This window comes from Canis lupus, chromosome 13 (assembly GCF_048164855.1).
Source record: "Canis lupus baileyi chromosome 13, mCanLup2.hap1, whole genome shotgun sequence".
Taxonomy (NCBI): Eukaryota; Metazoa; Chordata; class Mammalia; order Carnivora; family Canidae; genus Canis; species Canis lupus.
In genome coordinates, this window is record NC_132850.1 from 17,795,672 (window position 1) to 17,823,429 (window position 27,758).

Below are 27,758 nucleotides of genomic sequence, written 5' to 3' on the forward strand. Positions count from 1 at the left end.
CTGGGATCGAGTCTCATATCGGGCTCTCTGCGAGGAGCCTGCTTCTCCCTCTGCCTGTGCCTCTGCCTCTGTGTGTCTCTCATGAATAAATAAATAATTTAAAATAAAAAATAAAAATGTATTCTGAAAATCTTCAATCTCCAAAAACACATGGCGGTGAACCTTCCAAAGTCAAACTGCTTCATGGCACACAGGCAGACTGTGATGATCTGACTCCTCACACCCTCCAGCAACAGCTCCCAAGGCTCTCTCCAGGCCCACAGGCCTGAGACTAACACAACTCTGCAGGCCCCCATGTGCTTTGACCTTGGCATGTGCTACCATCCCCAGGAGAGGAACAGGTTCCTCTCCTCGATTCCCTTTCCATTTTCCCTCAAGGCACTGGGCATACTTCTGCAAATCTTCAGCCTAGTTATAATGCCTGCTTCTCTGCAGTCTCCTCAAACTCTACACCCCAACCCTAGGCTGAGCCACTAACTCTTCCACTTGGACTACAACACTTACCCCTGAGGAGTAGATTAATTTGCTCCCATCTAGACCCCGAGCTCCCTGAAGGCACAGTCCTGGCCCCAAGTAGGCACACCGTATGTGATTACAGAGTAAAGCAGAGGCAGAGCAGCCAAGATATTTTTTCAAAGATGCAGCACATCTAGGAGGTTGAGGGCAAGGGGCAGGAAGGCAATGCCACCGAGAATGGTATTACCATCAGACTACTAGCTAAGACCATACAGAAATAAAAATGAACCAGGAAGGCACTCCTGGGTTTTTTTTTTTTTGAGGAGTAAAGATTCATGTCAGAGAGAAGCCTCCTTCTCCCAGCATATTCCACATGGCTTTTCTCCTCAACCTCTGGATGACAGTGAGCTTCACTTAGCTGGGATCTGCCTTTTGCGGAGGGAGTACATTCAGATCTGTGTCCACCACCAAGAAAGGCAAGTGGACAACGTTCAGCCACCATGAGAGGCCTGTGTCCTCTACGACTGCCTGCTGACTAGGCAGGTAACTTGTCTCACTGAAGGTAAATGAGCAGCAAAGCCATTTGGCCATAGGTGTTAAAAGCCACTCTCTCCAATCAATTTAACTGGTAATAAAGCAACATTGTTTTTTTTTTGTTTGTTTTTTTGTTTGTTTTTTGACGCAACATTCTTAACTCCACATGCTGACTCCTGTATCCATTCCATAACTGGTTCTTAATTTGGGGAGGAAAAAAGATGGGTGTCATATGTTGACTCCTCCTACCAAACACACACAACTTGACTATAGTAAGATTAATTTAGCAGAAAGATATAATCTGAAGAATGCAGATAAAGTATTTAGCATGTAGTAACTCCTTGCTTGATTAGCTGCTTTTGTGGTTGGGACTGTAACCAGAGGTAAGAAAGTCAGGAGGATGCTGCAAGAGGACGGTGGGCCCTGTAGCATGATAGCAGGGTCAATGAAGACCCGAGGGCTCTGTGAAGAATGGCTCCGATGTGGCAACAGGGACCATAAAGGGATTCTGGTGTCTAAGATGGAAAGCCACCTCTTGTGGAAGCTGCCACAGGACAGCAGACAGCAGCCACCAGAAGTGATGGGAAGGAGACATAGCTTCAGGCTCATCAGCCTGCACCCAACCGGATGGAAGGAAGAACATGCAGTAGAAAAGTACACCTACAGAAACTGAGCCCTGAGAGCAGCCTTGGTGGCGCAGCGGTTTAGGCCGCCTGCAGCCTGGAGCGTGATCCTGGAGACCCTGGATGAGTCCCACGTCAGGCTCTCTGCATGGAGCCTGCTTCTCCCTCTGCCTGTGTCTCTGCCTCTCCTTCTCTCTCTGTGTCTCTATGAATAAATAAATAAAATCTTTAAAAAAAAAAAAAAAGAAAGAAAGAAACTGAGCCCTGAGACTGAGAGACGGGAGAAAGGAAAGTGATGTGGGTATTCAAAACAAGGAACAGACCAACCACAAAAATGCACTACTAGGGAAACCAGAACTGTAATATGGACTCAGGTTTAGTACTTTAGCCCAAAACCCAGAAAGCCAAAAGGCTAAATGTTAATATATGGAGACAGTAAGCACACAGGAGGGGCTGGTGATGGTACTCATATGTACTTTTAAAACATTTCATAATAAAAACTCCTTGGGCAGCCCAGGTGGCTCAGCGGTTTAGCACCACCTTCAGCCCAGGGCCTGATTCTGGAGTCCGGGGATCGAGTCCCACGTCAGGCTCCCTGCTTCTCCCTCTGCCGTGTCTCTGCCTCTCTCTCTCTCTCTCTCTCTTTCTCATGAATAAATAAATAAAATCTTTAAAATAGTAACAATAATAAAAACTCCTAAAAGAGCAATTTTTCAAAGGTAAAGATAAGGAAATGGGAAATAACTCTAAAGTCTCTGTGCTGACTTCTATCAGTGACCCCACCCTAGCCCCACTCAAGGCTGCAACTAGACCCACATAAGCTGTGAGGCTGAAAGTAAGACCAGGTCACTTGGGTAGGCACAAGTCTGGATCCATTCAACACAGCTCTGCTGGTGGCCCCCTCGGGTCCATCAGGAGCCTTTTTACACAAAGCAGAGAGAGAACAGCTTTTGGTGTCAGTAGGTTCTAGAAGGAAGCCTGGAAAAATGTTCACATTTATGGCTTCGGGAATTCATTCTGGGCTCCAAAAAGATGCTCTATCAACAATGTTGTACTGGAAGGTGGAAAATGTATGGGGAGGAGTAGAGAGAGAATTCCCATGGGTGTCTACAAGGCAGTCAAGATTTTTAAGGAAAAAAAAAAAACCCTGAATTTTTAGGTAAGTAGAGCCATCTCATCCCCAGCCCACATCTAGGCTAAAACCACTGCCACTCTAACCTTCATGCCTCTAGGGCAGGTTGGGTCAAGGGTACGTCCCACAGCCTGAGCTCTGCAACTGTCACTAAGGCTACAATGCAATTCTCTGGAACAGTCACACAGGGGCCAGAGAAAAGGAGCTCCCAACAAAGAACAAGCTGGAAGTGAACCAATGGCACTAGCTTTCTGCTCGACACTGCAGGTCCATTCTGCTGGTCTCCTGCCACCCTGCACAACTGCAGCAAGCAACGCTCACCCTCCAGACGACCCCCTGCCCCCCAGGATCCCAGCCAGGCAGCCACCCCCCCAGCACTGCCCAGGGCCCATACCTCTGCCAGCTCCCGCTCACTGATACTTCCGGTGGCGCCCACTTTCTTCCTCGTGCAGGGTTCTCCCATGACGACCCTGCCGTCCCCTTTGGCATAGCTGTGTACAGTGAGAACTCCCGACTGCCCTTGGGCTCGGCAGGACAGAGGCTCACTGGTTTCTGAATCGGAAGAAATAGAATCCCGAGAAGAACTGGAGCCCAGGCTAGAAGAGGATTTCTTTTTCGAACCTGAGAGGACAAGGCGTCCCCCTATAGAAGCAGGATTCACAGAAAGATCCAAGGCGGCTGCTTCTTGTTCTTCCTCTTCCTCCTCATCCTCCTCTTCAAGTTTGACATTTTTAAGCTCTTCAAATTTTACTTCAGAGGAGTCAGAATAATCTGAAACACACACACACACATTGGCCAGAGTCAGCTTCCTCAAGCACATCTGAAGCAAGTGAAAAGCAAAGTGGCAAAGCAAGAGAACACGGGTGGTGAGTGAGGTATGGCTTCCAATTCCAATCTTATCCCTTACAGGTGCCTGTGGGACCTGGGGCTGACCCCTTACCAGCTCCAGGCCTCCACGTTCATCCCATGGACTGCAAGCAGCCTACCCCCTATCTCCAGGGTTCTTTGTCTGCGATGGAGCACAGCCTGGCACACAGCAGACACTCAGTAAGTAGCCACCATCATCTCCCCAGAAGTGTCTTGCAGGAATGAAGGCCTGAGCTCGGCAGACCCGGTGACCCCTAGCTAGACAAGCTGCTAGACAGAGGCAGCCAGGCCCCCGGGCCCCAGTCCACAGGGCCGTCCAGCTGTCAGCAGATGTACCATGACACTCTCAGTACAGATCCTCCATGCCTCACCCAAGACTGCCACCAGCCCCTCCCTAACAGATCTACTCTCAATAACCCCCTGAGCTGGGTGGAGTCAGTAGAAGGGGAGGGGGGGAACACCTGCCCCACCACACTGCTGGACCACACCACTTACTTCCTAAAATCCAAGTGGCCCCTCAAGCTCTCTAGTGAGCAAACTCTAAGCTGGCAGCCAGTCCCCCAACCATCTCATTCCTGCTTCTCTAGCCTCATTTCCTGCTAGCACAGCTGTCTTCTCCCCTTCCCACCCCACTATGTTCAAATTACAGGAAACTACTACAAACTCCCCAAATAGCTCCTGTGACTTCACATCTCCATGCCATCACCTCTGTACTCCCCTCTGGGTGCCCAACCCTCTGCCTGCCTGGGAAATTCCGACCTCTCTTGTAAGAGTTGGTTCAGCATCACTCCACCAACCCTCAGTGTTGCCCTGACCCCTCCCCAGGTGGTGGAGGAGCACTTCCACCCAGCATGTCCCCCTCCGAAGGACTCCTCACACCCACTCTCACACTCCACTTACACTCTCTGCTCAGGCCCACCTCCCCCCTTTTTCCTACCCATGACCCTGAATACAGCACGGCATCTAATGTAGAACAGAATAGTTAGGCATGTGGGGAAAATACTGTAACCAACTAACCTGGGAAGGGAAGATTGTCCTCAACTTGCCGCACGGAGCTATGGGTGGGCCTCACGGGAGCAAGGGCAGCCTGGCACTCCGTCATGTCGTACTGTCCAGTACTCAGCTCCTCCTTGGGGAAGAGCTCACTCTGACTCACCTCCTGTGGTATCTCAAGACACACTCGGTGCCGTTTTGTCCCTATACGGTGCTTGGCGAGGCTGCGAGGAGAGCAGATGTTTTAAGGGCCCAGGAGTACATTTATGGACACACATGTTCACACACATCCACACACATAACCCAAAATGAACGAGTGGCCAGAGCCTGCCCAGGCTCCACACATTGGCCCCACCTCCTATTTGTGGGAGAGACAAGGGACTCTCTGAGCCTGTCCCACCCAAAGGAAAATAGGAATTTTCACCATCCACATCAAAAGATTTGATGTGAAGCTTAAAAAGTATGCAAGGTACCTGGCATACAGTAGGCACCTCATAAATACTCTTTCTTCTCCACATGGCCCAGGATCAACTCACCAGGACAGATCCTCCAGCTCAGACACCAATGATGCTGGCCAACGTCAATCACACACACCCCCTGCCTCTGTGAGTTTCATTCCCACCCTCCATTCTCTTTTCTAAAGAACATCTCATATGATGGGGCGCCTGGCTGGCTCATTTAGTAGAGCATGTGACCCCTGATCTCAAGGTCGTGAGTTTGAGCCCCATGTTGGGCATGAAGCCCACTTACAATAAAAAATAAATAAAAAATGTCTTATGTGGCAATGAGAAAATGACTTCTCTGGCTGAGGGAGCCACGCTCTCGTGTGTGTGATCTTCGTTCCAGATACGGATGTGGTCATTCCTGGGTGACAGCCCAAGGAAGAGCCTGAATGCCCTTGCTCTGGGCATTCCAGAGCCTTTACTTAGAAGAAAGTTCCCTCAGTTGTGGCTAGAACCCCTCACTTTGAAAGAGCCCCTTGACAGGTTATGGAAGCTGCCCAGACCCCCCCCCCCAACACACACAGCTGGGCCCAGAGTGCCACTGCGTTACCTTCTCTTGAAGTCACCCTCCTCTCCATCCTCAAGCCCTTCCATGTCATCCTCCTCTGGACACTCCTCGTTTCTGGCTCTCGGGGCCAGTTCACTCTCCTTAAGAAACTCGGCTGCTTCTGGTGTGGGCAGGGTATGGTCAATAACTGTGCTGTCCTTCCCAGCTTTCCAAAGTTTGTACCTTTCTGGCTGGAACTTCCTCACAAACACGTCCATGGAGATCTTCACCATGTCCTTCCTACAGGAGCACTGTCCCAGGGAACCAAAAAAGCTCCAGTCAGCACTCATTAGTGGCTTCCCCGCAACCTCCGTATCCCCTCTCCTCCCTCCAAGTGAAAAAGACACAAGACAGTTTAAAGCCAAACTGCTTGCGTTGATAGGCTGAGGGCATACTGTCATTGCAGAGCCTTCAGGCATTGAAGGAAGCAGGGAAAACAGCAGGGAGGAATGTGTGGTGCTGGGGTGCACCCACCCAGGCACGAACTAGGCTACACAGAGAATGATGCAATGAGGGCGTGCCTGTGTGGCTCAGTGTGTTAAGCGTCTGCCTTCTGCTCAGGTCATGATGAAGCCCCACCAGGCTCCCTGCTCAGTGGGGAGTCTGCTTCTAGCGCTGCCACTGCCCCTCCCCCACTGCTCGTGCTCAAACTCTCTCTCCCAAAAAGTAAATAAAATCTTAAAAAAAAGGAAAGAAATGCTGCAATGAAGTTCTGCACTCAGAACCAGGATGGTCAATGTCCAACCTTCCTTCTGAGATCTAGCCAAGCCAGGACCACAGGAGCAAATGTCAATGTCCAGCCTTGCCTTGCTTCCCTAATCCTAAGAATTTCTCAAGAGAAATCCCAGAGTGGCCAGAGCAAGAAATATCAATGTGTGTGGTTTTCAAGCTCAAAGGACTTAAGCATGAAATCTCACTTTATGCACCCCAAACCTGAACAAACTTTTCACAATTCGGTATGAACACACTATGCTGGCACATTTGCACATCCCTGCCACCCCGTTTCCGAATTCAAAGAATGTTCTAATCGCCAGCCAGTGTATCTAGCAAGAATTTGGTCAGCAGACATTTTTAGTCATGGCGTTATCCAAAGAAACCAAACGGACTTACCAGCACAGCTTGTTTGCCATACTCAATCCACCGCCGGGTAGCAAAATTGGTAGACTCCGCACAGTTGAAACCATGGTTAAAGCCGGCATGGTAACCATAAGGGAAAGTGATCATGAATTCTCCAGCTTCTTGAGTTACCTGAACGAGAGCAGACTTGACGCAGCTGCGGCAGATGGCTCAAGTCTACAAAACTGGGCCTCTGAGCTCCAAGTCTGCCATAGCTTAGCTGAGTAACACAGGAGAAGTCCTAAAACTAATGGGGGCCTTTATAAAATGCCCAGCCCCGTCACATCAGACCCCCTTCACTGTAAATGACCATTCATCCAAATCAACACTGCCCAAGGGGATGTGACTCTGCTCTGGCACCAGGAAGCTACAGTAGCTCCACCTTATATATATATATATATATACTCAGATCAATGTACTGCCATACAGGTTAGCCTTGGCCCATCCCTGGAACAGACCGATGAACGAGATTAAAGGTTCTTGTGACACAGACCCAAAAGGGTGGCTTCCTTGTAAGCCGGAAGGGCTTCTGCATGTGAAATCATCTCACCTTGTCAAAGGGAATTCCGTATTTCTTCAGCATCAAAGGGGAAATCAAGGTCATCTTGTGGCGGAGAAAAGCCTCGCAGCTTTGAGCACTTCCAGGGAAAAAACCTGTTCCATTGAACACGGGCACGAGTTAATGCACTGTTCCACACTAGCTCTGCAACCCTGGACTTGCTGCATGCTCATGCATCATCTGGATGATAAGGAGGATAAACTACCACAGACCCTTCTAGCTTCAGGCCAATCCTAAGATTCTACAATGAGCCTCTGGGCTCTCTCCCATGTAAGCTGTTACGTGAGTAAACAAATTAGGAGAGTGACATCACCAGAGCTGCCCTGTCCTTATAAAAAGCTTTGAAAATATTTAGGACCTTCCTCCATTAAACCTGTAAACCTCACTCTTTTGCTGGTAACACCTCTACAGCACAGATTACCCAAGCTCTCCTGAAATGGGCTCTCTAGAGGTACAAATCAAAGTCCACTTAAAAAACAGAAGCACAAAAATTCCATTTTCACATTTGGATTTCTGGCAGAAGAACGAGACCCAATATGCCTAGTATACTATCTGTGGTCAAATAAACTCATACCTGATGGGCAGCCCAGGTGGCTCAGTGGTTTAGCGCCGCCTTCAGCCCAGGGCATGATCCTGGAGACCCGGGACTGAGTCCCACATCAGGCTCTCTGCATGGAGCCTGCTTCTCCCTCTGCCTGTGTCTCTGCCTTCCCCCCCCCTCCCTCTCTCTTTGTGCCTCTCATGAATAAATAAATAAAATCTTAAAAAAAAAAAAAAAAAAGAATAAACCCATACCTGATAAAACTGAGGCAAAGACTAAGCATTACTTAGTCCAAAAAAAAAAAAGAATTACTTTCTCCCTTCCCAGGACAAACAGAGAAAGCTTCCAACTTTAACTGCTCCACTGGGGTGACCAATCTGGCCATTTAGCTCATCCCCTACACAGAGGCCTGAGAAAGGACACCTAAGAGTCTGAACATAGGGAATGGACATTTCAGACCAATTAGCACAGCTCACAGAAAGTCTGACCCAGCACAGGAAGAAGAAATAGTACCTTTGGCAAGGCGCTCCAACCGCTTTCCATGCTCAGGGGGAACAGAGTACCTGCAATCATATAAAAGCATTGGATGCTGAGCAGAGGACACTACAGGAGCCAAGGGGCTCGTTCCCATTCTCTAAACAGCTCAAAATACCAGATTTTTCATCTGCCCAACCACAAAAACTGGAAAGAAGTCTGGAGAAATGTGTTAGACTATCTGGAGAGGGGAGGGAGGAACCCACGAAGTATGAGTAAATTTATTTCTCTTTATGTTCATTCATTTACCAAGACATTTGCTGAATACTCACCACAAGCCACAATTTATGGTATGTATTCAGCATGTCTCTCCTTAATAATGTTCCAGCATTAAATTTTAAAAGGATAGGATTAGGGGACGCCTGGGAGGCTCCAGGCTCGGCGGTTGAGCACCTGCCTTTGGTTCAGGGCATGGTCCCAGGGTCCCAGGATAGAGTCCCACATCAGGCTCCTTACAGGGAGGGAGCTTGCTTCTCCCTCTTGCCTGTGTCTCTGCCCTTCCCCCCAATCTCTCATGAATACATAAAATCTTTTTTAAAAATAATAAATAAAAAGATAGCATTAAAGAGCTCCTGAGACCCTGAAAGGCCTAACTAGGATAGGATAGAGGAGGAATAGAAAACAAGGTGAAAATGGGATTTGATACTAGAAACCAGGCCCTATATATGCTGCTGACCCCATTTTTCTCTTCATCTCCATTAACAGCTACAGTGATTATCCATTAATTAATTACTCCACCCCACAGAGTAGTCAGAGAAACTGCTCTTCATCAAAAAAAGAAGCCACGTAACTACTTAAAATTTTTGCAAAACTGTAAAAACTAAATATTCTGAAGCTCCCAGTAAGTCGATTTTAACCTTTATAATTGATTCTAAAAACTATTCCACAACAACAGAAATCTCTCATTCCAAATAATTTCATTATGAAACAAAACACATGGGGAATAAAGGAAGATGTTGGTCACCCAAAGGACCTTGGTATCCATCAGGCAACCTTGCCCAGAAGTCTCTGGAGATCCCACTTCCAAAGACCTAACGAGCATGTGTAATAACCAGAAAATCTTCTCTCTCTACAGAAAAATTAAAATCCAATCTCAAGGAACTTAGGAGTAAACGGGAGGAAGGCACAAAAGCTACATTTATAGATTCTAGAAGTCTATCCATCTAAAAAAGGAAATGCGGGACGCCTGGATGGCTCAGGGGCTGAACGTCTGCCTTTGGCTGGGGTTGTGATCCCAAGGTCCCGGGATTGAGTCCCATATCTGGCTCCCCACAGGGAGCCTGCTTCTCCTTCTGCCTGTATCTCTGCCTCTCTCTCTGTTGTCTCTCACGAATAAATATATAATCTTAAAGAAAAAAAAAAAGACTAGAAACTGGAAAGCATCTGAAAAAAGAAAGGAACACCTCTGGGAAAGGAGGTGGCTGAAGACGCTGGCAAAGGAAATGAAGATGCTTGGTTCCACGACTCCTGAACCTGGCCCAAGGTGTCCCCACCAGCCTCTTCCTCACTCCTCCGTCCTTCTACGAGGCACCCAAACCACAGGGGACTTCCTCCAGTTCCTGGAGATCTCATGCTCTCTCTCAGCCGAGGCTCTCTGCACATGCTGTTCCAATCACCTGGGCACTTTCCTCAGTCTTCTCTGCCCAAAACCGGCCACCTGCCCAGCAGCTAGGCCTCACCTTAGGTCTCAGCTTCATTGTCACCTCTTCCAGGGAAGCCTTCTCCAATCCTCACACCACCTTCACATGCCCCTCCTATGCGGCCCTAGGGCACCCATCAGAACTTCTCTCACTATGGATTATTAGTTCCTCACACATTCTATCTCCTGACCGGTCTCCTGTGAGGAAACCTCATCTGTCTTAGTCACAGTAGTCTAACACAGTACTTTCACTAAAATTTGGAGACTGAGGTGGATCAGCCCAGGGAGAGAGGAGAGAATAGATCTTTGTCTCCCCAACTAGATGGAGAACATCCTGGAGAGCAGGAAGCAGATACTGAATAGCCTCCATCCATCCTCTCTTGGGTCAAGTACACACTGCTGCTCACCAAATATTTTTTCCATGAGGAAAAGATAGCTTTCTGTCATCTGAAAGAGTGACTCTAGTCTTGGAAGTCTGCCTCTAAGAAATGCCTCAGGCCTGTTCAGAAGAAGAAATCAAAAAGCAGTAGGAGAGCCCATAACAGCCTTAGTGGCTCTCAGTAACTTAGCCAACTTAGCTTTTCATACAATAGTGCTAAATGCCCTGCCCTCTAAAGCCTTGCTATTAAAAGAGGAGTTTGAGCACCAGAGCTCCAACAGCATCTTCCTGCTTAAACCCCTGGTGAAAATGTCAAATGCCAGCATCAGCCCAGGCCTACCAAAGCAGAATCTGCATTTTAACCAGATCCCAAGGTGCCGTGTAGGCACCTGAGAGCTAAGAGGCCTGCAGTGGCCCAAGAAGCCCCAGGGCCAAGGGCAGCCCGGCTTTACCAAGACTTTGGCTCTCCAAAGTGCAGGTAGTTAATGCTGTACAGGTCCATGTCTTCGGTGTGCCAGGCAAAGGAGGTCTTCCACATGCCAAAGTACAGGTACGGGGTGTTCACACCCTCAATGGTGATCCCACTCTCCTTTTCCACCAAGTCCAGGATTGTTTTCAGCCGGCCAATATTCCACTCATCAACATGCTGCAAAGGAAATCAGAGTTGAGAACAATTACAGTAAATATCAACTAAGGCTCTGCACCTACAAATCAGAAGAGGTCACAGGTGACTTGTCACCTCTAACAAAGATGTGGAATAATGTCAAAACAGCCTGGACCTGAAGACCGCAGCCGGCCTCACTCACTCTTCACATGGCCACCACTGGAATGGGCGCCATTAGACCTCTGAAGGGCAAATACCACTTGGTAAAGAAAACCAATATATGACAGGTGAATGAGGAGGAACAGCCAGCCTCCTGTTCTCAACCCCTGGAGGCAGAGCTTGATTTAAAGCTAAAGAAACTTAGGTCAAAATAGGAAAGGACTCCTAAACTACTGAATATATAACATGGGAGTTAACTATCCCAATTTGTGACTATTTGATCTCAATTTCTACTGGGCAGTGTCTTCAGTAAAAAGCCTACCATGTCACCCAACTCCTTTTCCTGAATTATAACAGTCAGCTGCTTTTGTGCCTCCCCAGTCCAGATCCTTACAGTATCTCCCTGCCATTTACATCTCTAAGTTTCACTTTCTGCCTTACTCTAAGTCTCACTTTCTGCTCTTTTCTGACTTAAAGAACTTGTCATCAACAAACTTGAAATCTATTTAAATCAATTCCTTCCTCTCAATAATTTATAAAAACATTAAATCAATCAGAGTGATAAGACCTGAAATACTCTACAGGGTTTTTAATCATCCAAAAACCATCCCAAATATTCCTTCCTTAGACGGTATCTAAGGCTGTTCTTTATGCTGAAAGCATAAGCTACACCCCAATCCAATGCAAATTGTTATAATAGCTTCTGCTAAAGAATCTTGTTTGAAGGTGCTGAAAATCTAAATCTGTTTCTCTTCTTTTTTTTTTTTTTAATGTTTCTCTTCTTAAATGTATATACCCCTTTCAGTAGATTAGTCAGTGATCTTTTTTCTGCAGGAACCACATTGCCTCTCCCCCAACATTTCATTAATGGTGATCCCACCCTTTCAAGAACTCATCGGCTACCACCCACAGACTATTCTAACAGCCCTTGCAAAGAAGGCCACATCCCCCGATTCACATGTAGAGTGAGAGAAATAAAATTCAGTCACATGCAAAAATCCCTACAATTAAGTGAGCACAAGGGCATCAGCTGGTGGTGGATCATTCTTTTGTTCAACCACTCATTCAGCAAGCAGCTTTTAGATGCCTACTAGGTGCTGGGCAGATAAAAAATGGTATTAAATTACAAAACTCGATGATGTTTCCAGCAAGTCTCACCTTTTCATAGAGAGTGCCATTCACATCTGCACCATAGATTGGGGGGTTAAACGTGAGATTTTTCCAGTATTTCCGTTCAAGCTCTTCAAACTCACTGTACCGTGGGGTACAGTACCTTTCAAAAGTAAGCAAAGTGTTAACCCACTTACCAGGACTAAATTCATTAGGCATTATCAACAGCACAAGACACAATCCCTTGTTCTAGGGAAACCAAGCTATTTCAAGGCCTTCAAAGCTCCAATCCAGAGTAACTTCCTCAACATCCCTTCCATGAGCTCTGGGCCTGAGGAAGGTCATGTACATGAAGATGTGAAGCCCTTCTTCTGTATGAGGCATAATACCCTCAACGCTTTCAAGAGCCCACTAAAATTTCATCTTGCTGGGATCAGGGGATCAGGAGTGGCCTGGCCACCCAGAGTGAAAATAAGCTTACAAACTAGTGAGAACCAAGAATACAAATCCCTATATATCCACAGACAACCAAACCCCGCCAGCATGTGAAGAGCTGGGACCCTAAAACAGCATTTACTTCCCCACACTCTGTATTGGAAATGGCTCCAAGAGGGCTCACCTGTATAGTCATTGCTACATTCGCAGCACCCTATGTAAATGGATAACTCAATAAATAATCACATCTAAAACCAAAGTATTTTAATAAAAATATAAAATATTCTCAGGCGCCTGGGTGGCTCAGTCAGTTAAGCATCTTGCCTTTGGCTCAGGTCATGATCTCAGGGTCCTGGGACTGAACCTGTATCAGACTCCCTGCTCTGCAGGGATTCTGCTACTCTTTCTGCCCCTCCCCCTGCTTGTGCTCATGTGCATACTCTAATAAATCATATGTAAAATATATTCCTAAAAATATTAGATTTTTACATATCAAATGTTTTAGTTAGGAAAAAATCTAATTTTATATATGCATTCATACACATATAGCTGTCAGTATGTCTCTATATAAAAACATTAAAAATGGGGCACCTGGGTGGCTCAGTTGATTAAGCATCTGCCTTCAACTCAGGTTATGATCTCAGGGTGTTAGAATCGAGCCCTCTGCCAGGCTCCCTACTAGGCAGGGAGTCTGCTTCTCCCTCTCCCCCTACTAGTGCTCTTTCCCTCTTTCATAAATAAATAAAATCTTTAAAAAATATATTAAAGGGCAGCCCGGGTGGCTCAGCGGTCTAACGCCGCCTTCAGCCCAGGGTGTGATCCTGGAGACCCAGGATCAAGTCCCAGGTCGGGCTCCCTGCTTGGAGGCTGCATCTCCCCCTGCCTCTCTCTGTCTCTCTCTCTCTCTCTGTGTGTCTCTCATGAATAAATAAATAAAATCTTTTAAAAATAAATAAATAAAAATTAAAAATACACTAAAAATACCTATACTCTTTAGCTTAATTATCACCTACTAAGAATTTACTCCAAAAAAATATTTTAAAAAATTCAACCACTCAAAAAAAAAAAAAAAATTCAACCACTCAAAAAGTATTAACACAGCAATTTAAAAGAGTTATGTGTAGGGCAGCACTGGTGGCTCCGCCTTCAGCCCAGGGTGTGATCCTGGAGACCCGGGATGGAGTCCCACATCCTGTTCCTGGCATGGAGCCTGCTTCTCCCTCTGCCTGTGTCTCTGCCTCTCTCTGTCTAATAAATAAATAAAATCTTAAAAAAAAAAAGTGATATGTAAATTGAATAAATATTTGAAAATGCACATTATAATTCAAAAGGGAAAAAAACATTATGAATGGATAGAAAGGAAGCGAAGACCCAAAACAAACTGTGTGGAGACAATGGGCTGAAGGGGGAAAAAAAATCTTACTTTAAATACGGCCATACAGGGATCCCTGGGTGGCGCAGCGGTTTAGCGCCTGCCTTTGGCCCAGGGCGTGATCCTGGAGACCCGGGATCGAATCCCACATCGGGCTCCCGGTGCATGGAGCCTGCTTCTCCCTCTGCCTATGTCTCTGCCTCTCTCTCTCTGTGTGTGACTACCATAAATAAATAAAAATTTAAAAAAATAAATAAATAAATACGGCCATACAAAAAAAAAAGGGGGGGGATAAATAAATAAACAAATAAGTAAATAAATAAATAAATACGGCCATACATTTTAATGTCGACCTATTGAATAATAAAGTATAGGACTCTTAAGTTCCCTTTGAAATAGAAGTAACTCTTCCACCTCCAACTGATCTGCTTCATAAATTGTGATTTTTACCTGCTGGGTTTTCTTAAAGCTGGCTAACAATGCACATAGAAATTAAGGGGAAGAATTTACTGCATTTCAGACAAAGGGGAAAGACACAGGACTGGCTAATTGAAAAGAAGAGGTATCTTTAAAGAAAAGGCCTACCATACGTTGAGAAGAGAAACCAGACACAGGAGAGCGAGGCCTCTGGCTGAGCCCCATGTGAGCTGGAAGGCAGGCAAGCCTCCCACCGCATAGCTAGAAACCAGACATAAAGGATGGCACAGGCTTTCATCTGCAGAGCATGTCACACTTCTTGGACACGCTCTTACATAAATTTGCTCTTTAGACAGCAGGTTGGTCAGCAATGCAGATGTTTTAAGAATTAAGCTGTCAATAAAACTGGAAAACAACATTCTGAACTGTGATAAGTCAAAGGAAAAGATGGCAAAACACAGAAATAGAACAAGATCTGATGTGAGAGAGCAATGATAAAGCACATGAAGTGGTGGTGCCCCCAGAAGCGTGAAAACTGGTGAGCTAAACATCCAGCTCTGGGATCATTCACAGCAAACCCACAATCTAACACATCTGACTGGCTGAAATCAAGACGTATGTAGATCAAAAGGGCGCAGGGAAAAAAGCAAGAGAAAATAAAGGAATCCCTCATGGACACTAAAAAGTCAAGGAGTAACACGGGAAGGGAGAAAGTCCAAGAAAGGATTAAGTAGGAGCAGTCACAGCTCAATGAAAGAAACCACAAAATCACACTCTGTAAATCTGAGGTCAAATGAAAGCTAAATATGAAAAAGAACAGACAAGAAACCATGGAAAATAGCAGACCTACAGACCTACACAAAGACGTGTCTAACAGAGATAAGGATGTATGGATGAAGAGGAACGGAAGCAAAGGAAACAGCAACCAGGGGATCCCTGGATCCTGGTGGCTCAGTAGTTTAGTGCCTGCCTTTGGCCCAGGTCATGATCCTGGGGTCCCGGGATCGAGTCCCACATCAGGTTCCCTGCATGGAGCCTGCTTCTCCCCTCTGCCTGTGTCTCTGCCTCTCCTTCTGTGTGTCTCTCGGGAATAAATAAATAAACCCTTTAAAAAAAAAAAAAGAAAAAGAAAACAGCAACCAGCTTGGCAGTTTGATCACACTTTTTTTTTTCTTTTTTAAGATTTTACTTATTTATTTGAGAGACAGAGCAGTGAGAGAGAGAGAGTACATGAGTGGGGTGAGGGGCAGAGGGAGAAGCAAACTCACCACTGAGCAGGGAGCCCAATGTGGGGCTTGATCCCAGGACTCTGGGATCATGATCCAAGTCTAAGGCAAACGCTTCACTGACTAAGCCACCCAGGTGCCCAGTCATATTTTAAGTCAAAATAGAAGGGGACAGTGCTAGTAGTGAGTAGTTTGAGCATGAAAAGACAGGAGGACCCAGAAGGAAGAGAAAAACCACTAAGGCAACGTTTCGATAAGCTGGTGTTATCAACACAGCTGGCCAAAACTCTTTTTGAACCAACTCCTAACTTTCTCCTTTACAACTCTACAATTTACCAGGGTCAGAGAATGATTCTGCCTCTGATGGAAGAACAATGGGATTACTTTAGGGAAGACTTATGGATGCGTTTAGACTGTGACACAGTACTGGGAGTAGTAAGGATGCTTCCATAAAAAGAGCAGAAAGGGAGACAGAGCTAGGGCTGAGGAAAGCATCCTTCAGTGGCTCGGCAGCGACCTTAGGAGACAGCTATAAAGATCAGACGTTAGCTCCTAGGTGCTACTACAGGCGGGAAGGGACGGGTTTTCACTCACTTATCACTATTGGCTATCTTGCGGAACTCTCGAACAGTCATGGCTTTCTTCTGGATGTTGTACTGAGTGAAGAGGCCAGACTGCCCTGTCACTAGCTGCTGGATGGGGGCAGGAATGACCAGATCATCAATATCATCATAGGACGCTCGAGGTTTCCACTCCTTTGGAGGAACGACCTGTAGGGAACACAAGAAACAAAGAGATCAGAAACCTAGCAGGCCAGGTCCCAGCCCAGGTTGGGGATAGGCAGCTATTCAACCGAAAGGTCAATTTTACTATAAAGTGACTCTGATTTAACCAAGTATACCCAAACATAGCAAGTCACGCTGTTGTGCTAACCCTGATCCAATTCAGCCACCAATTGGCTGCCTCATTACAATGATCAAAATAAGTAATACTCATTCTAAGCTCAGTATCTTATCTGGACATCAAGACAAGAGCTGAGGGTTGATTCTCATAATCTAACAGAAGGTGCACATAAAGAACCAACTTGCTAACAGAGTGCTAGATGAGACTGAAATGGGAACAAGGTGTATGGTATAAGCCTCAGTGACAGGTACAAACACTAAAGCACACATCTCTGCCATGAGAATGGAAGCAGCACAGCAGCTGGCCCTGGGACACTGGCTCTTTACTTTGCTTAGGCTCTTTATTTCTCTTTAAAGACTCCGAGCAGCTCCCACCCTACCTAAAAGATGCTTGCTTCAGATGTTAACGAAAGGAATTAACTTACAAATAGGACAGTATACACTCAACACCCAGCCTGGCTTTTTGTGAAACTCAGTTCTTTCATCCACCTTTTAGGAAAAATTCCTGCTGACCTAAGGAACAACCCCACCCACCCTCACCTTGGCCAGCCCAGCCCGATGAGCTCCTTGGGATTCAATGTAGGCCATGTATCGACTGAAGTTCCGGAACTCCTCCATGGTTGGGTAAAACGTCATTATCCGAGCACTGGGATTCAGAGTTTCAGATTCAGAAGCCATCTTCCTTCTTTTTTGAGGTCACTTTGGTCAGACAGGAATCTGAAGAAATACATGAAGAGCATAAACTGTAGGGACACCTGGGTGGCTCAGTGGTTGAGTGTCTGCTTTCAGCTCAGAGTGTGATCCTGGATTCCCAGGGCTGAGTCCTGTATTGGGCTCCTTGCATGGAGCCTGCTTCTCCCTCTCCCTCTCTCGGTGTCTCTTGTGAATAAATAAATAAAAATTTTTTTTTAAGAGCATAAACTGTAATTTGAATTAAATGCTGGGTATATCAGGGCAGATGGGTAATTGAGTGATGGATATTAAGGAGGCAGGGCACTTGTTGTAATGAGCACAGGGTGTTATAAACAAGTGATGAAATCACTAAATTCACACCTGAAACTAATATTTCACTGTCTATTAACTGAATGGAATTTTTAAAAACTTGATAAAAAAAAAACGCTTGGAATGTCAATGCTGAAACAACAAAGGATGTAGAAATCCTGAAGTTTTAAGACCTCACACCTTGAATCTGCCTCTAGATAGGTTACTTAAGTAAACAAAAACAGAGTGAGAATCCAATGTATCAAAATTGTAAGTATTCAAATCTCATTTAAATGGAGACACTATTTCAGCTAAAATCTGTTACTAGATTGTTGTACTTAACAATACTAAAGCTGCCCTGCCCTCTTTTATCTTTTCCAATTGCTCCCTTATCCACCTTTGATAACTGCTTCAGGATGTATTAAACAATGTATTAGATTAAAAAAAAAAAAACAAACTATGGGCTCCCTTTCAGGGCACAACCTAAAACAAGATTCTAGATTACTAAGGCAAGTTAACTTGGCCATAAGATTATAAAGTTTTAAGAGTTAAAAAAGCACTCTGATATTTGTATTTAAAACCCCTAAAATGAGATTGTTCTCTAAACCAAAACATCATTTCAGCAATACATAAGGTCAAGCTGGAGACTAGTTCAACTACACAGTACCCAGAATTCAAAGGACAAAATTTAAATGGGCAATAAACTGGCAATACAGGGTACACTTCAAACTGACCGGAAAAGGTGAAACACTGTGCTCCTAGATGAGGCCTTCGAACTAAGTGGGTGCATCCCCATTGCCTGATTAACACGATAGATGATTTCAAATGAGTAAGAACCAGGCACAAGATCTAAAAGAAGCCACTTGAGGAACAAACATTTCCCTCGACTCCTCCAGTCTGGGCCCCAAAGCCATGGCAGTTCAGCTCCCAGGGTTCCCTTGAGAGCTGGAGAGCTCAGAAGGAAACTACAGCACCTCCAACCTGCCAGCAACCTACTAACACACTGGGAAGCCAGGATGACACAAAACTGTCTAAGCCCCATTACCCACATCTCTCAAGCTTCCATTTCACCAAAAAATAAAGTGTTCTTGGCCAGGAGCTTTTCAGGCGCCTCCCCAAAACTTTACAGAACAGCTAGACTGTTAACCCCATTTTACATAGCAGGACTTTCCCCCCACAGTCCCCACAGTCCTGCAACTCATCCCCACTGCTTCTTCCATTACTCTGTGCTGCCTACTGTATAATTTCCACCTAGAAGCAGCCCTTTGCAAGGGGAGATCCAAGTGTGGAGGAACCTCAAGTTCGATCAATTTTAAAGGCTGTCTTTTTCAGAATTACAAAATCTTGCTTCAGCCTAATTTGATGAAAACATCCTAATCGTGTGAACACAGTGCTAGGCCTGGAACGGGGCTTCATCTGCCTCTGGACTTAGTCATCTTTGTAGCCTGGAACCTAGAACAATGCACGGCTCGGCGCAGACACTCCGTAACTGTTGAATAACTGATCCCCTCGCCCCCACTTCGCTCGCTCATTGCCTTTCTCCGACCCTAGGATTCCCTTCCCCCCACCTCTCCCCTGGGGGAAGCTCCGGTGCCCCGACTCTTTCATGTCCCCCATTCAGCAACAAAGCCTGGTGTGGTTCAAGAGCACCGGCTCCGGAACCCAAACAACTCTGGATTCAGATCCGGTCTCTGCCATTCGTTGGCTGTGTGACCTTGGCTGTGTGAGCTGCCCGAGTCTCAGTTTCCCCACCTGTAAAATGGGGATCCCGACCTCCTCGCCCAGCAGGGCTGCTCCGATGAACTCAGATGATGCAAGCGAAACGCTGAGCACTAGGCCCGGCACTTAAGAACTCAATAAAGGTCGCCGCTGCTAACACCCGCCTCTAACTGCCGCCCCGCCCCTCGAAGCTGACCCCACGGAACCCCCCCAGGGCAGCCCCCCGCTCCCGGGGGCCCCCCCACCTCACCGCGTCGAGGGCCAGCCCCTCCCGGCCCCGCCGCCTAGGCGAGTGAGGCCCGGCCGCAGGAAGAAGAAAATAAGGCCCAGGACACCCGCCTCCCTTCCCGACGCGCATTGGCCACAGGAGATTAGAAAGGACCAATCTCGGGATGCATTTCGGAGCCGCGGTCCGCATTGGGCAAGGAGCACGCCTATCACTCGGCGCTGACGGCAAGCCCCCCGCCCCTCCCCCACCGGAGCTCACGGTCACAGGGACGGCTGCAACGCACGCAGAGCACTCGGAAGCCGTACGGTCCTTACCCGCCAGCCCTCCGCCCCTGCAGGGCCCGGGCCTGGCTCCCGCGGTCGCCGGCGGCCGCGCGCTCCGCTCCTCCAGCCGGCGGAGGACGGAGCTCCGCCTCCCCCGGAAAGTCGGCCCCTGCGCAGCCGCGCGGCCCTGACCAATGGGAGCCCGCTGGCGCTCGGCAAGCAGCCAATGGGAGCGCGCCTATGATCTGCTCCGCCAATGAGCGCCGGGTCGGGCTGTTGCCAGGAGGAAAAGCCGCGCCGCCCGGCTCTGCGGCCACTGAGCATCTTGGCTGAGCCGCGGGGCGGGCCAATCACAGGCGGCCATCCCCCCTCCCCACCCCCCATCCCCCCCACCCCCGCTCCCCGGGGTGGAAAGAGGCGAGTGCCTGGAAGTGGGACGCTCGGCGAGGGTCGGGGCCGCGGGATGCGCGTGGGATGTGACTAGCGAAGAGTCTAGGGGCCTCCCCAAGGTGGGGCCTCCCCAAGGTGGCAGTGCGCTGGGAGCCCTTGGGGGCCGCTTCCGAGATCTGATAGGGTGACCAACTTGGCCCTTTTTGCCCGAGACTGCCTTGGCTTTTCTTTTTTTCTTTTTCTTTTTCTTTTTCTTTTTTTTTTTAAGATTTATTTATTCATGAGAGACACAGAGAGAGAGGCAGAGGCACATGCAGAGGGAGAAGCAGGCTCCATGCAGGGAGCCCGACGTGGGACTCGATCCCGGGACCCCAGGATCACGCGCCCTGGGCCAGAGGCAGGTGCTCAACCACTGAACCACCCGGGGATCCCTGCCTTGGCTTTCAAAACTGGAAGGCCCGTGTCATGGGAAACCTCCCACTCGCCGGCAGAACCAGACATTTCCTGAAGGGGAGACAGCTCTGAAGGGGGAATGTCCTTAGGGTCATTAAGAGAAGAGTTGTTCAATGAGCGGGGATTTGGGGGTCATTAGGAGCAGCTCTTGGGGCGTGGGAGAAGGTCCTGGGAGTCATTACACGTACTTCTGGAAAGTTGAGGGAGTGTCTAGAAGTCATTAGGAACTTCCTAAGGGGCACTGAGGCGCCCTAAGGAGCCCCCAGATTATCGCGGATGGTGGGCCAGGAAGCCTACCGAACGCTCTGATAGGCCCAATAGAAAAGTAGAATAATCACAACCAGAATTATAAAAAAGTGGCCACAATTACCCATAGGTGAGCTATGATGCAGTGTCCTGTAAAGAGCTATGGAGTCAGATCTGCGTTCAAAATCCACCCCTCCTCTGAGCCTGGGTTTTCCCATCAGTAAAATGGAAAAGATAATACCTGCCTTGCGGGACTGTTGCAAAAAGGAAGGGTAATAAATGTTGGCCAAAAGGATGGTATTACCTAGAGTGGCGGAGGTAGAACAATCATGAGGCTGGGCACGTGCACCCAAAAAAACCCAAACCAAACCAAAAAAAAACAACAAAGCAGAGTTATATTGGGGGAAATTTTTTAAAAAGGAATGATCATTGATAGTTGTGTGGGCAATCAATAGTCTTTCACAACAAAGTTGTTCTCTCCAGACCTAGTAAGGAATTAGCTACTAGATTATACTGGGTAGCTCACAAAATTGTTAAGAGCCTGAAGAATCTAACCTGGAAGGTTCTTAATGAGGAAAACAACCCCAAATCATGCCAAAGAATTCATCGGCAGGTCTCCTTGCTGCTGCCACGAAATAAGATGCTGCAGAGGGCCTTCCCAGCTCCCCTGACCTGGGCATGGATACAGTTGCTAGTGCTGCTGTCACTGCCAACTACTTTGTGAATGTGATCTTGCTACATTTCCCAATGTTGCCAAAGAGGAGTTTCCAAGAGTCACTGCTACTTTGTATCACCAGTTTCTTGTTGGTGTGTGCATATGGTAGTTGAAGCCTGGCTCTCTGGAAGTCCTCCCATTTCCCTGACCAGTTTATCTCAGTCAACTTTTTAAGCTCATCTTTACTGTCCCACCTCTTAATGTTGATATTTACAGCAAAACTAATCATGGCAAAAGAAGCCAAAAGTGGGGTTACCTTTGAGTGGGGGACAGGGAATGATGGGGGAGTAGCATAAAGAATGCTTCCAAAAGGAAAGAAAGTTTCTGGGGCGTTAAGGTGTTAGTAATATCAGGGGAATTTTTTGGGTTTGAGGTGGGGGGTTTTAAATTTGGGGGGGGAGGGGGCAGCCCAGGTGGCTCAGCTGTTTAGCTCCACCTTCAGCCCAGGGCCTGATCCTAGAGACTCAGGATGGAGTCCCGTGTCAGGCTCCCTGTATGGAGACTGCTTCTCCCTCTGCCTGTGTCTCTGCCTCTTTCTCTCTCTCTGTGTGTCTCTCATGAATAAATAAATAAAATATTTTTTTAAAAAGTAAAATAAAGAGGGAGGGAGGGAGGGGAAAAAGAAAAAAGAAAAAAAAAAAAAAGTAAAATAAAGGGATCCCTGGGTGGCGCCGCGGTTTAGCGCCTGCCTTTGGCCCAGGGCGTGATCCTGGAGACCCGGGATCGAGTCCCACATTGGGCTCCCTGCATGGAGCCTGCTTCTCCCTCTGCCTGTGTCTCTGCCTCTCTCTCTCTCTCTCTCTCTCTGTGTGACTATCATGAATAAATAAATAAAATCTTTAAAAAAAAAAAAAGTAAAATAAAAATAAAAAATAATTTTTTTGGTTTTGGTTTTGTTTTAGTAGCATTCTAAAGCAGTTTCTTGATCTGGATGGTGGTTATTACACTGGTATGTTCATATTTTAAATTTTCTTTGAGCTGTACACTTATAAGTTGTCCATAACATTTAATGTACACGATACCTTAATTTTTTTGATACCTTAATTTTTTAAAAGATTTATTTATTTCCACGAATGGGTGACGGGCACTGAGGGGGGCACTTGACGGGATGAGCACTGGGTATTATTCTGTATGTTGGCAAATTGAACACCAATAAAAAATAAATTTATTATTATATAAATAAATAAATAAATAAATAAATAAATAAATAAATAAATAAATAATATTTCCTTCCAAGAAGAAAAAAAAAAGATTTATTTATTTCCTGTAAGGGAGAGGGGTAGTTGGAGAGGGAGTGAGAGTCCCAGGCAAACTCCTCACTGAGCGCAGAGCCCCAACTCCGGCTTGATTCCACGACCCCAAGATCACGACCTGTGCTGAAACCAAGATTCAGACACATAACCGACTGAGCCACCCAGATGCCCCATGACACCTTTTTTTTTTTTTTTTTTCTTTTTAATTCATGATAGACACAGAGAGAGAGAGAGAGGTAGAGAGACAGGCAGAGGGAGAAGCAGGCTCCATGCTGGGAGCCCGAGGCGGGACTGGATCCCAGGACTCCAGGATCATGCCCTGGGCCAAAGGCAGGCGCTAAACCTCTGAGCCACCCAGGGATCCCCTACCTTAATGTTTTTAATTACAAACTTAATCTTTAATTAAAAAAAAACTAAAGAACTGAAAATATGTTTCTGTGCTTGTGGCTCTATGTCTCTTGCCCTCTTCTCTCATTCTACAAGCTCTCCTTAGATGTTTCTGATTTCACAAGTCACTAGCAGTATGACCTGGGGCCAGTTACTTAATTTCTCTAATCCTCAATGATAACTAAAATTGGAACAGTACTTCTCTTTCTTGGTTGTGAGAGCTGAACAAGATAATGCAGGTAAAGTACTTAGAAGTCAAACTGGCACATATTGAGTGCTCCGTAAATGTTAGCTGTGGAATGGATGGTGGTGGTGGTGGTGGTGGTAATACAAAGCACTTAACCTAAAGCCTGAAACAAGAGTTCAAAACACTTAAACTCTCAGGCTTCACTCACGTGCACACTGATGAAACCCATTCCATACTCCAGCACGATCTTCTCCCCTGTGCTCAGATCCAAGCATCCTCCTACCTCTGGATCCCTCCTGCTGGATTCCTACAGGTACCTAAAACCCACATGCTCAATTAAGAACTAATGTATTTGCCCCACAAATGAGCTCCACCTCTTAGGTTTTCTATCTCAGTTAGTGGGGCAGTCAATCACCCATTCGCCTGAACCAGGAACTGGTGTGTAAACAGTGACTCCTTGATGCAGTCTATTGCCTCACCCTGCACAGAGTTCCACAAACAAGTGTTCTGCAAGTGCCTGGATTTGTTACGTGTCCATCTTCCTCCACTAGGCAAAATCTCTCAAGAGCATCACTTCAGTCTTATTGATATTATCATTTAGGAATGTGTTCCATCACCAAAAATAGAAAACCCTAGCAACAGTGGCTTAGATAAATACAGAGGGTTTTTTCCCCCCTCACGTGTAATAAGAAGGCTGAAGGGAGGTTTTGTTTTGTTTTGTTTTGTTTATAAATGAAGGGAGGTATTTATTGGCATTCGCCCAATGCTCAGAAAAGTCACCAAAGAGGCTGCTTCCACCTTTCTCTATACTTCACAACCTGGCTTTGGCCCTCAGAGGTGTGCACCTCATGGTTGGAAGGCGACTGCTGAAGCTCCAGATATCCCATCTCCTTCATGGGGATAAGGAGGAAACAGTACCAGCAGCCGGGTGTCCCGGAGCACCTGACTCCTAATCGAGGGTCATGAGTTTGAGCCCCACAATGGGTGTAAATATTACTTTAAAAATTTTGGGGGGAGGGCAGATAGGGTGGCTCAGCGGTTTAGCACCTGCCTTCAGGCCCAGGGCGTGATCCTGGAGACCCAGGATGGAGTCCCACGTCGGGCTCCTTGCATGGAGCCTGCTTCTCCCTCTGCCTGTGTCTCTGCTTGTCTGTCTCTCTCATGAATAAATAAAATCTTTAAAAAATATATATATATATATTTTAAAGATTTTTAAAAATTTATTTATTCATGAGAGACACAGGCAGAAGAAGAAGCAGGCTCCATGCAGGAAGCCTGATGTGGGACTTGATCCTGGAATTCTGGGATCACACCCTGAGCCGAAGGCAGATGCCCAACCGCTGAGCCACCCAGGCATCGGCAGTAAATAAAAAAAATCTTGAAAACAAAAAACAAAAAACAGAACCACATAAATAGAACCGTATAATATATGCTCTTTGTATCTGGCTTTTTTTCCCTAAAATTTTATTTAAATTTAATTAGTTAACATGTAATGTATTATTAGTTTCAGAGGTAGAGGTCAGTGATTCATCAGTCTTTTTTTTTTTTTTTAATTTTCATTTATTTATTTATCATAGTCACAGAGAGAGAGAGAGAGGGAGAAGCAGGCTCCATGCACCGGGAGCCCAATATGGGATTCAATCCTGGGTCTCCAGGATCGCGCCCTGGGCCAAAGGCAGGTGCTAAACCGCTGCGCCACCCAGGGATCCCCAATTCATCAGTCTTATACAACACCCAGTACTCGTTACCTCACATGCCTCCTTAATGCCCATCATCACCCAGTTGCCCCATCTCCCCACCCCCTTCCCTCCAGTGACCCTCAGTTTATGACTGAGTCTCATGGTTTGTCTCCCTCTCTGATTTCATCTTATTTTATTTTTTCCTCTCTTCCCCTATGATCCTCTGTTTTGTTTCTTAAATTCCACAAACGAGTGAGGTCATATGATAATCATCTTTCTCTGATTGATTTATTTCACTTCACCTAATACCTTCTAGTTTCATCTATGTTACTGTACATGGCAAGATTTCATTCTTTTTTTTTTTTTTTTTTTTTTTGACGGCTGAGTAGTAGTAGTCCATTACATAAATGTGCCACATCTTTATCCATTCATCTGTCAGCAGACATCTGGGCTCTTTCCATAGTTTGGCTATTGTGAACATTGCTGCTCTAAACATTTGGGGTGCAGGTGCCCCTTCAGATCACTGCATTTGTATCTTTAAGGTAAATACCTGGTAGTGCAATTGCTGTGTCACAGGGTATCTCTATTATCAACTTTTTTTTTTTTAAGATTTTATTTATTCATTTGATACAGAGAGAGAGAGAGAGAGAGAGAGAGAGAGAGGCAGAGACACACACAGGCAGAGGGAGAAGCAGGCTCCACACAGGAAGCCCAATGCAGGACTCGATCCCGGGTCTCCAGGATCACACCCTGGGCTGAAGCTGGCGCTAAACCGCTGAGCCATCCGGGCTGCCCTATTATCAACTTTTTGAGGAACCTCCACACTGTTTTCCAGAGTAGCTGCACCTTCTTGCATTCCCACCACAGTGTACCAGGGTTCCCTTCTCTGTGTCCTTGCCAACATCTGTCATTTCCTGACTCGTTATTTTTTTGGCTTTTTTTTTTTAAGATTTTATTTTTATTTATTTTTATTTTTTTAAAGATTTTTTTATTTATTATTTATTCATGAGAGACAGAGAGAGAGAGGGAGAGAGAGAGAGAGAGAGAGGCAGAGACACGGGCAGAAGGAGAAGCAGGCTCCATGCAGGGAGCCCGACGTGGGAATCGATCCCAGGACTCCAGGATTGCGCCCTGGGCCAAAGGCAGGTGCCAAACCGCTGAGCCACCCAGGGATCCCCTTAAGATTTTATTTTTAAGTAATCTCTACACCCAACCTGTGGCTTGAACTCACAACCCCGTGATCAAGAGACCTGCGTTCTACCTACTAAGCCAGCCCAATGCCCTCTTGTTGTACTATTATTAGCTAGGATGCCATGGGAAGTTACTCAGCCGAAACAGGAGGGGAAGGGACAGAAGCAGGGAAGGAATGTGTTTTGTTTTGCAGAACCAACAGTTCCAGCCAAGGAGACACCCAATTAGTTTTTTCACTTGATAACCTCTTGCTAGGTACGTCTCTCCCAATAGCCCCTTACATGAGCAAGTTCTGAGATGGGTTGGAGCTTCAGACACACACAGAAGCCCCCTCCCCGACCCCCACAGTTGTCCTGAGGTTCCCTTTAGCTCATTGTAATACTACGATCTTCTCCCTTGTGTGTTTTATTTGTTTTCCTCCATTTTTTGGACATAAAATGTATGCACCAGTGTGTTGACATATTAGGAATGCACAATTGAATGGAAAATGCTTACGCAAGCTCCCTGACCCTGTCCCCTATTATTATTATTATTTTTTAATTTACTTATTTATTCATGAGAGAGACAGAGAGGAAGAGAGGCAGAGACACAGGCAGAGGGAGAAGCAGGCTCCATGCACCAGGAGCCCGACGTGGGATTCGATCCCGGGTCTCCAGGATCGCGCCCTGGGCCAAAGGCAGGCGCCAAACCGCTGCGCCACCCAGGGATCCCCCCTGTCCCCTATTAAACTGAATAAAAATGTCCTCTGCTAATCCCATGGGGAGACAGTGCTTTAAGCACCATCTCTCCGTCTCCTTACTTGTAACAAGTAAAAGTTATTTGCCTTCCACATTTTCTTGGGTTGTGTTTAATTTGATGCACTTGGGTTGTGTTTAATTTGATGCACTCCAAGGAGCAAACTCTCCGAGTTAGGTTACAGTATTGATTAACTGTAATTTGGGCTGTTTCCACTTTTTGGCTATTATAAATAGAACTTCTATAAACATTTATGTGCAAATCTTTGTGTTGAACATGTGTTTTTCTTTCTCTTGGGTAGATAATTAAGGGTGGGATTTCTGTGTTGCAAAGTAAATTTATATTTATCTTTTAAAAAACTACCAAATTGTTTTCCAAAATGGTTGTACCATTTTACATTTCCATTAACAATAGACGAGGATCCCCATTTCTCCATATCCTTGTCAACATTTGTTATTATCTGTCTTTCTGATTATAGCCATTCTAATGAGTGTAAAATGGTGTCCTCATTAGGGATTTGATTTGCATTTCTCTAATGATTAACGACTTTGAACATCTTTTCATATGCTTATTAGCCATTCATATCTTCTCTGGTGAAATATCCATTTAAATCATTGGTCCAGGGCAGTCCAGGTGGCTCAGCGGTTTAGTGCTGCCTTTGGTCCAGGGTGTGAGCCTGAAA

The 27,758-nt window shown here is 46.3% G+C and overlaps 1 protein-coding gene across 7 annotated transcripts in view; it reads right to left on the bottom strand.

Moving 5' to 3' along the window:
- KDM4A (lysine demethylase 4A) overlaps nucleotides 1-20,012 on the bottom strand; it is a 48,700-nt gene extending 28,688 nt beyond the window's left edge. For 4 of the 7 annotated variants that reach the window (XR_012005590.1, XM_072772574.1, XM_072772579.1 and 1 more), the window contains exons 1-11: nucleotides 19,892-20,012; nucleotides 17,189-17,365; nucleotides 16,341-16,516; nucleotides 12,345-12,459; nucleotides 10,876-11,069; nucleotides 8,385-8,434; nucleotides 7,322-7,425; nucleotides 6,766-6,903; nucleotides 5,659-5,906; nucleotides 4,630-4,829; nucleotides 3,140-3,516 (exon numbers count right to left, since the gene is read on the bottom strand). Coding sequence is in view for 6 of the 7 variants with exons in the window: in XM_072772574.1 (XP_072628675.1) it covers nucleotides 3,140-3,516; nucleotides 4,630-4,829; nucleotides 5,659-5,906; nucleotides 6,766-6,903; nucleotides 7,322-7,425; nucleotides 8,385-8,434; nucleotides 10,876-11,069; nucleotides 12,345-12,459; nucleotides 16,341-16,516; nucleotides 17,189-17,326 (1,740 nt within the window). In the remaining variant the exon portion in view is untranslated. Of the gene's footprint in view, nucleotides 1-3,139; nucleotides 3,517-4,629; nucleotides 4,830-5,658; nucleotides 5,907-6,765; nucleotides 6,904-7,321; nucleotides 7,426-8,384; nucleotides 8,435-10,875; nucleotides 11,070-12,344; nucleotides 12,460-16,340; nucleotides 16,517-17,188; nucleotides 17,366-19,381; nucleotides 19,724-19,891 lie in introns of those variants that run through there. The other 3 variants (XM_072772576.1, XM_072772575.1, XM_072772577.1) reach the window with 3 other exon arrangements.
- Nucleotides 20,013-27,758: the final 7,746 nt, after the last annotated feature.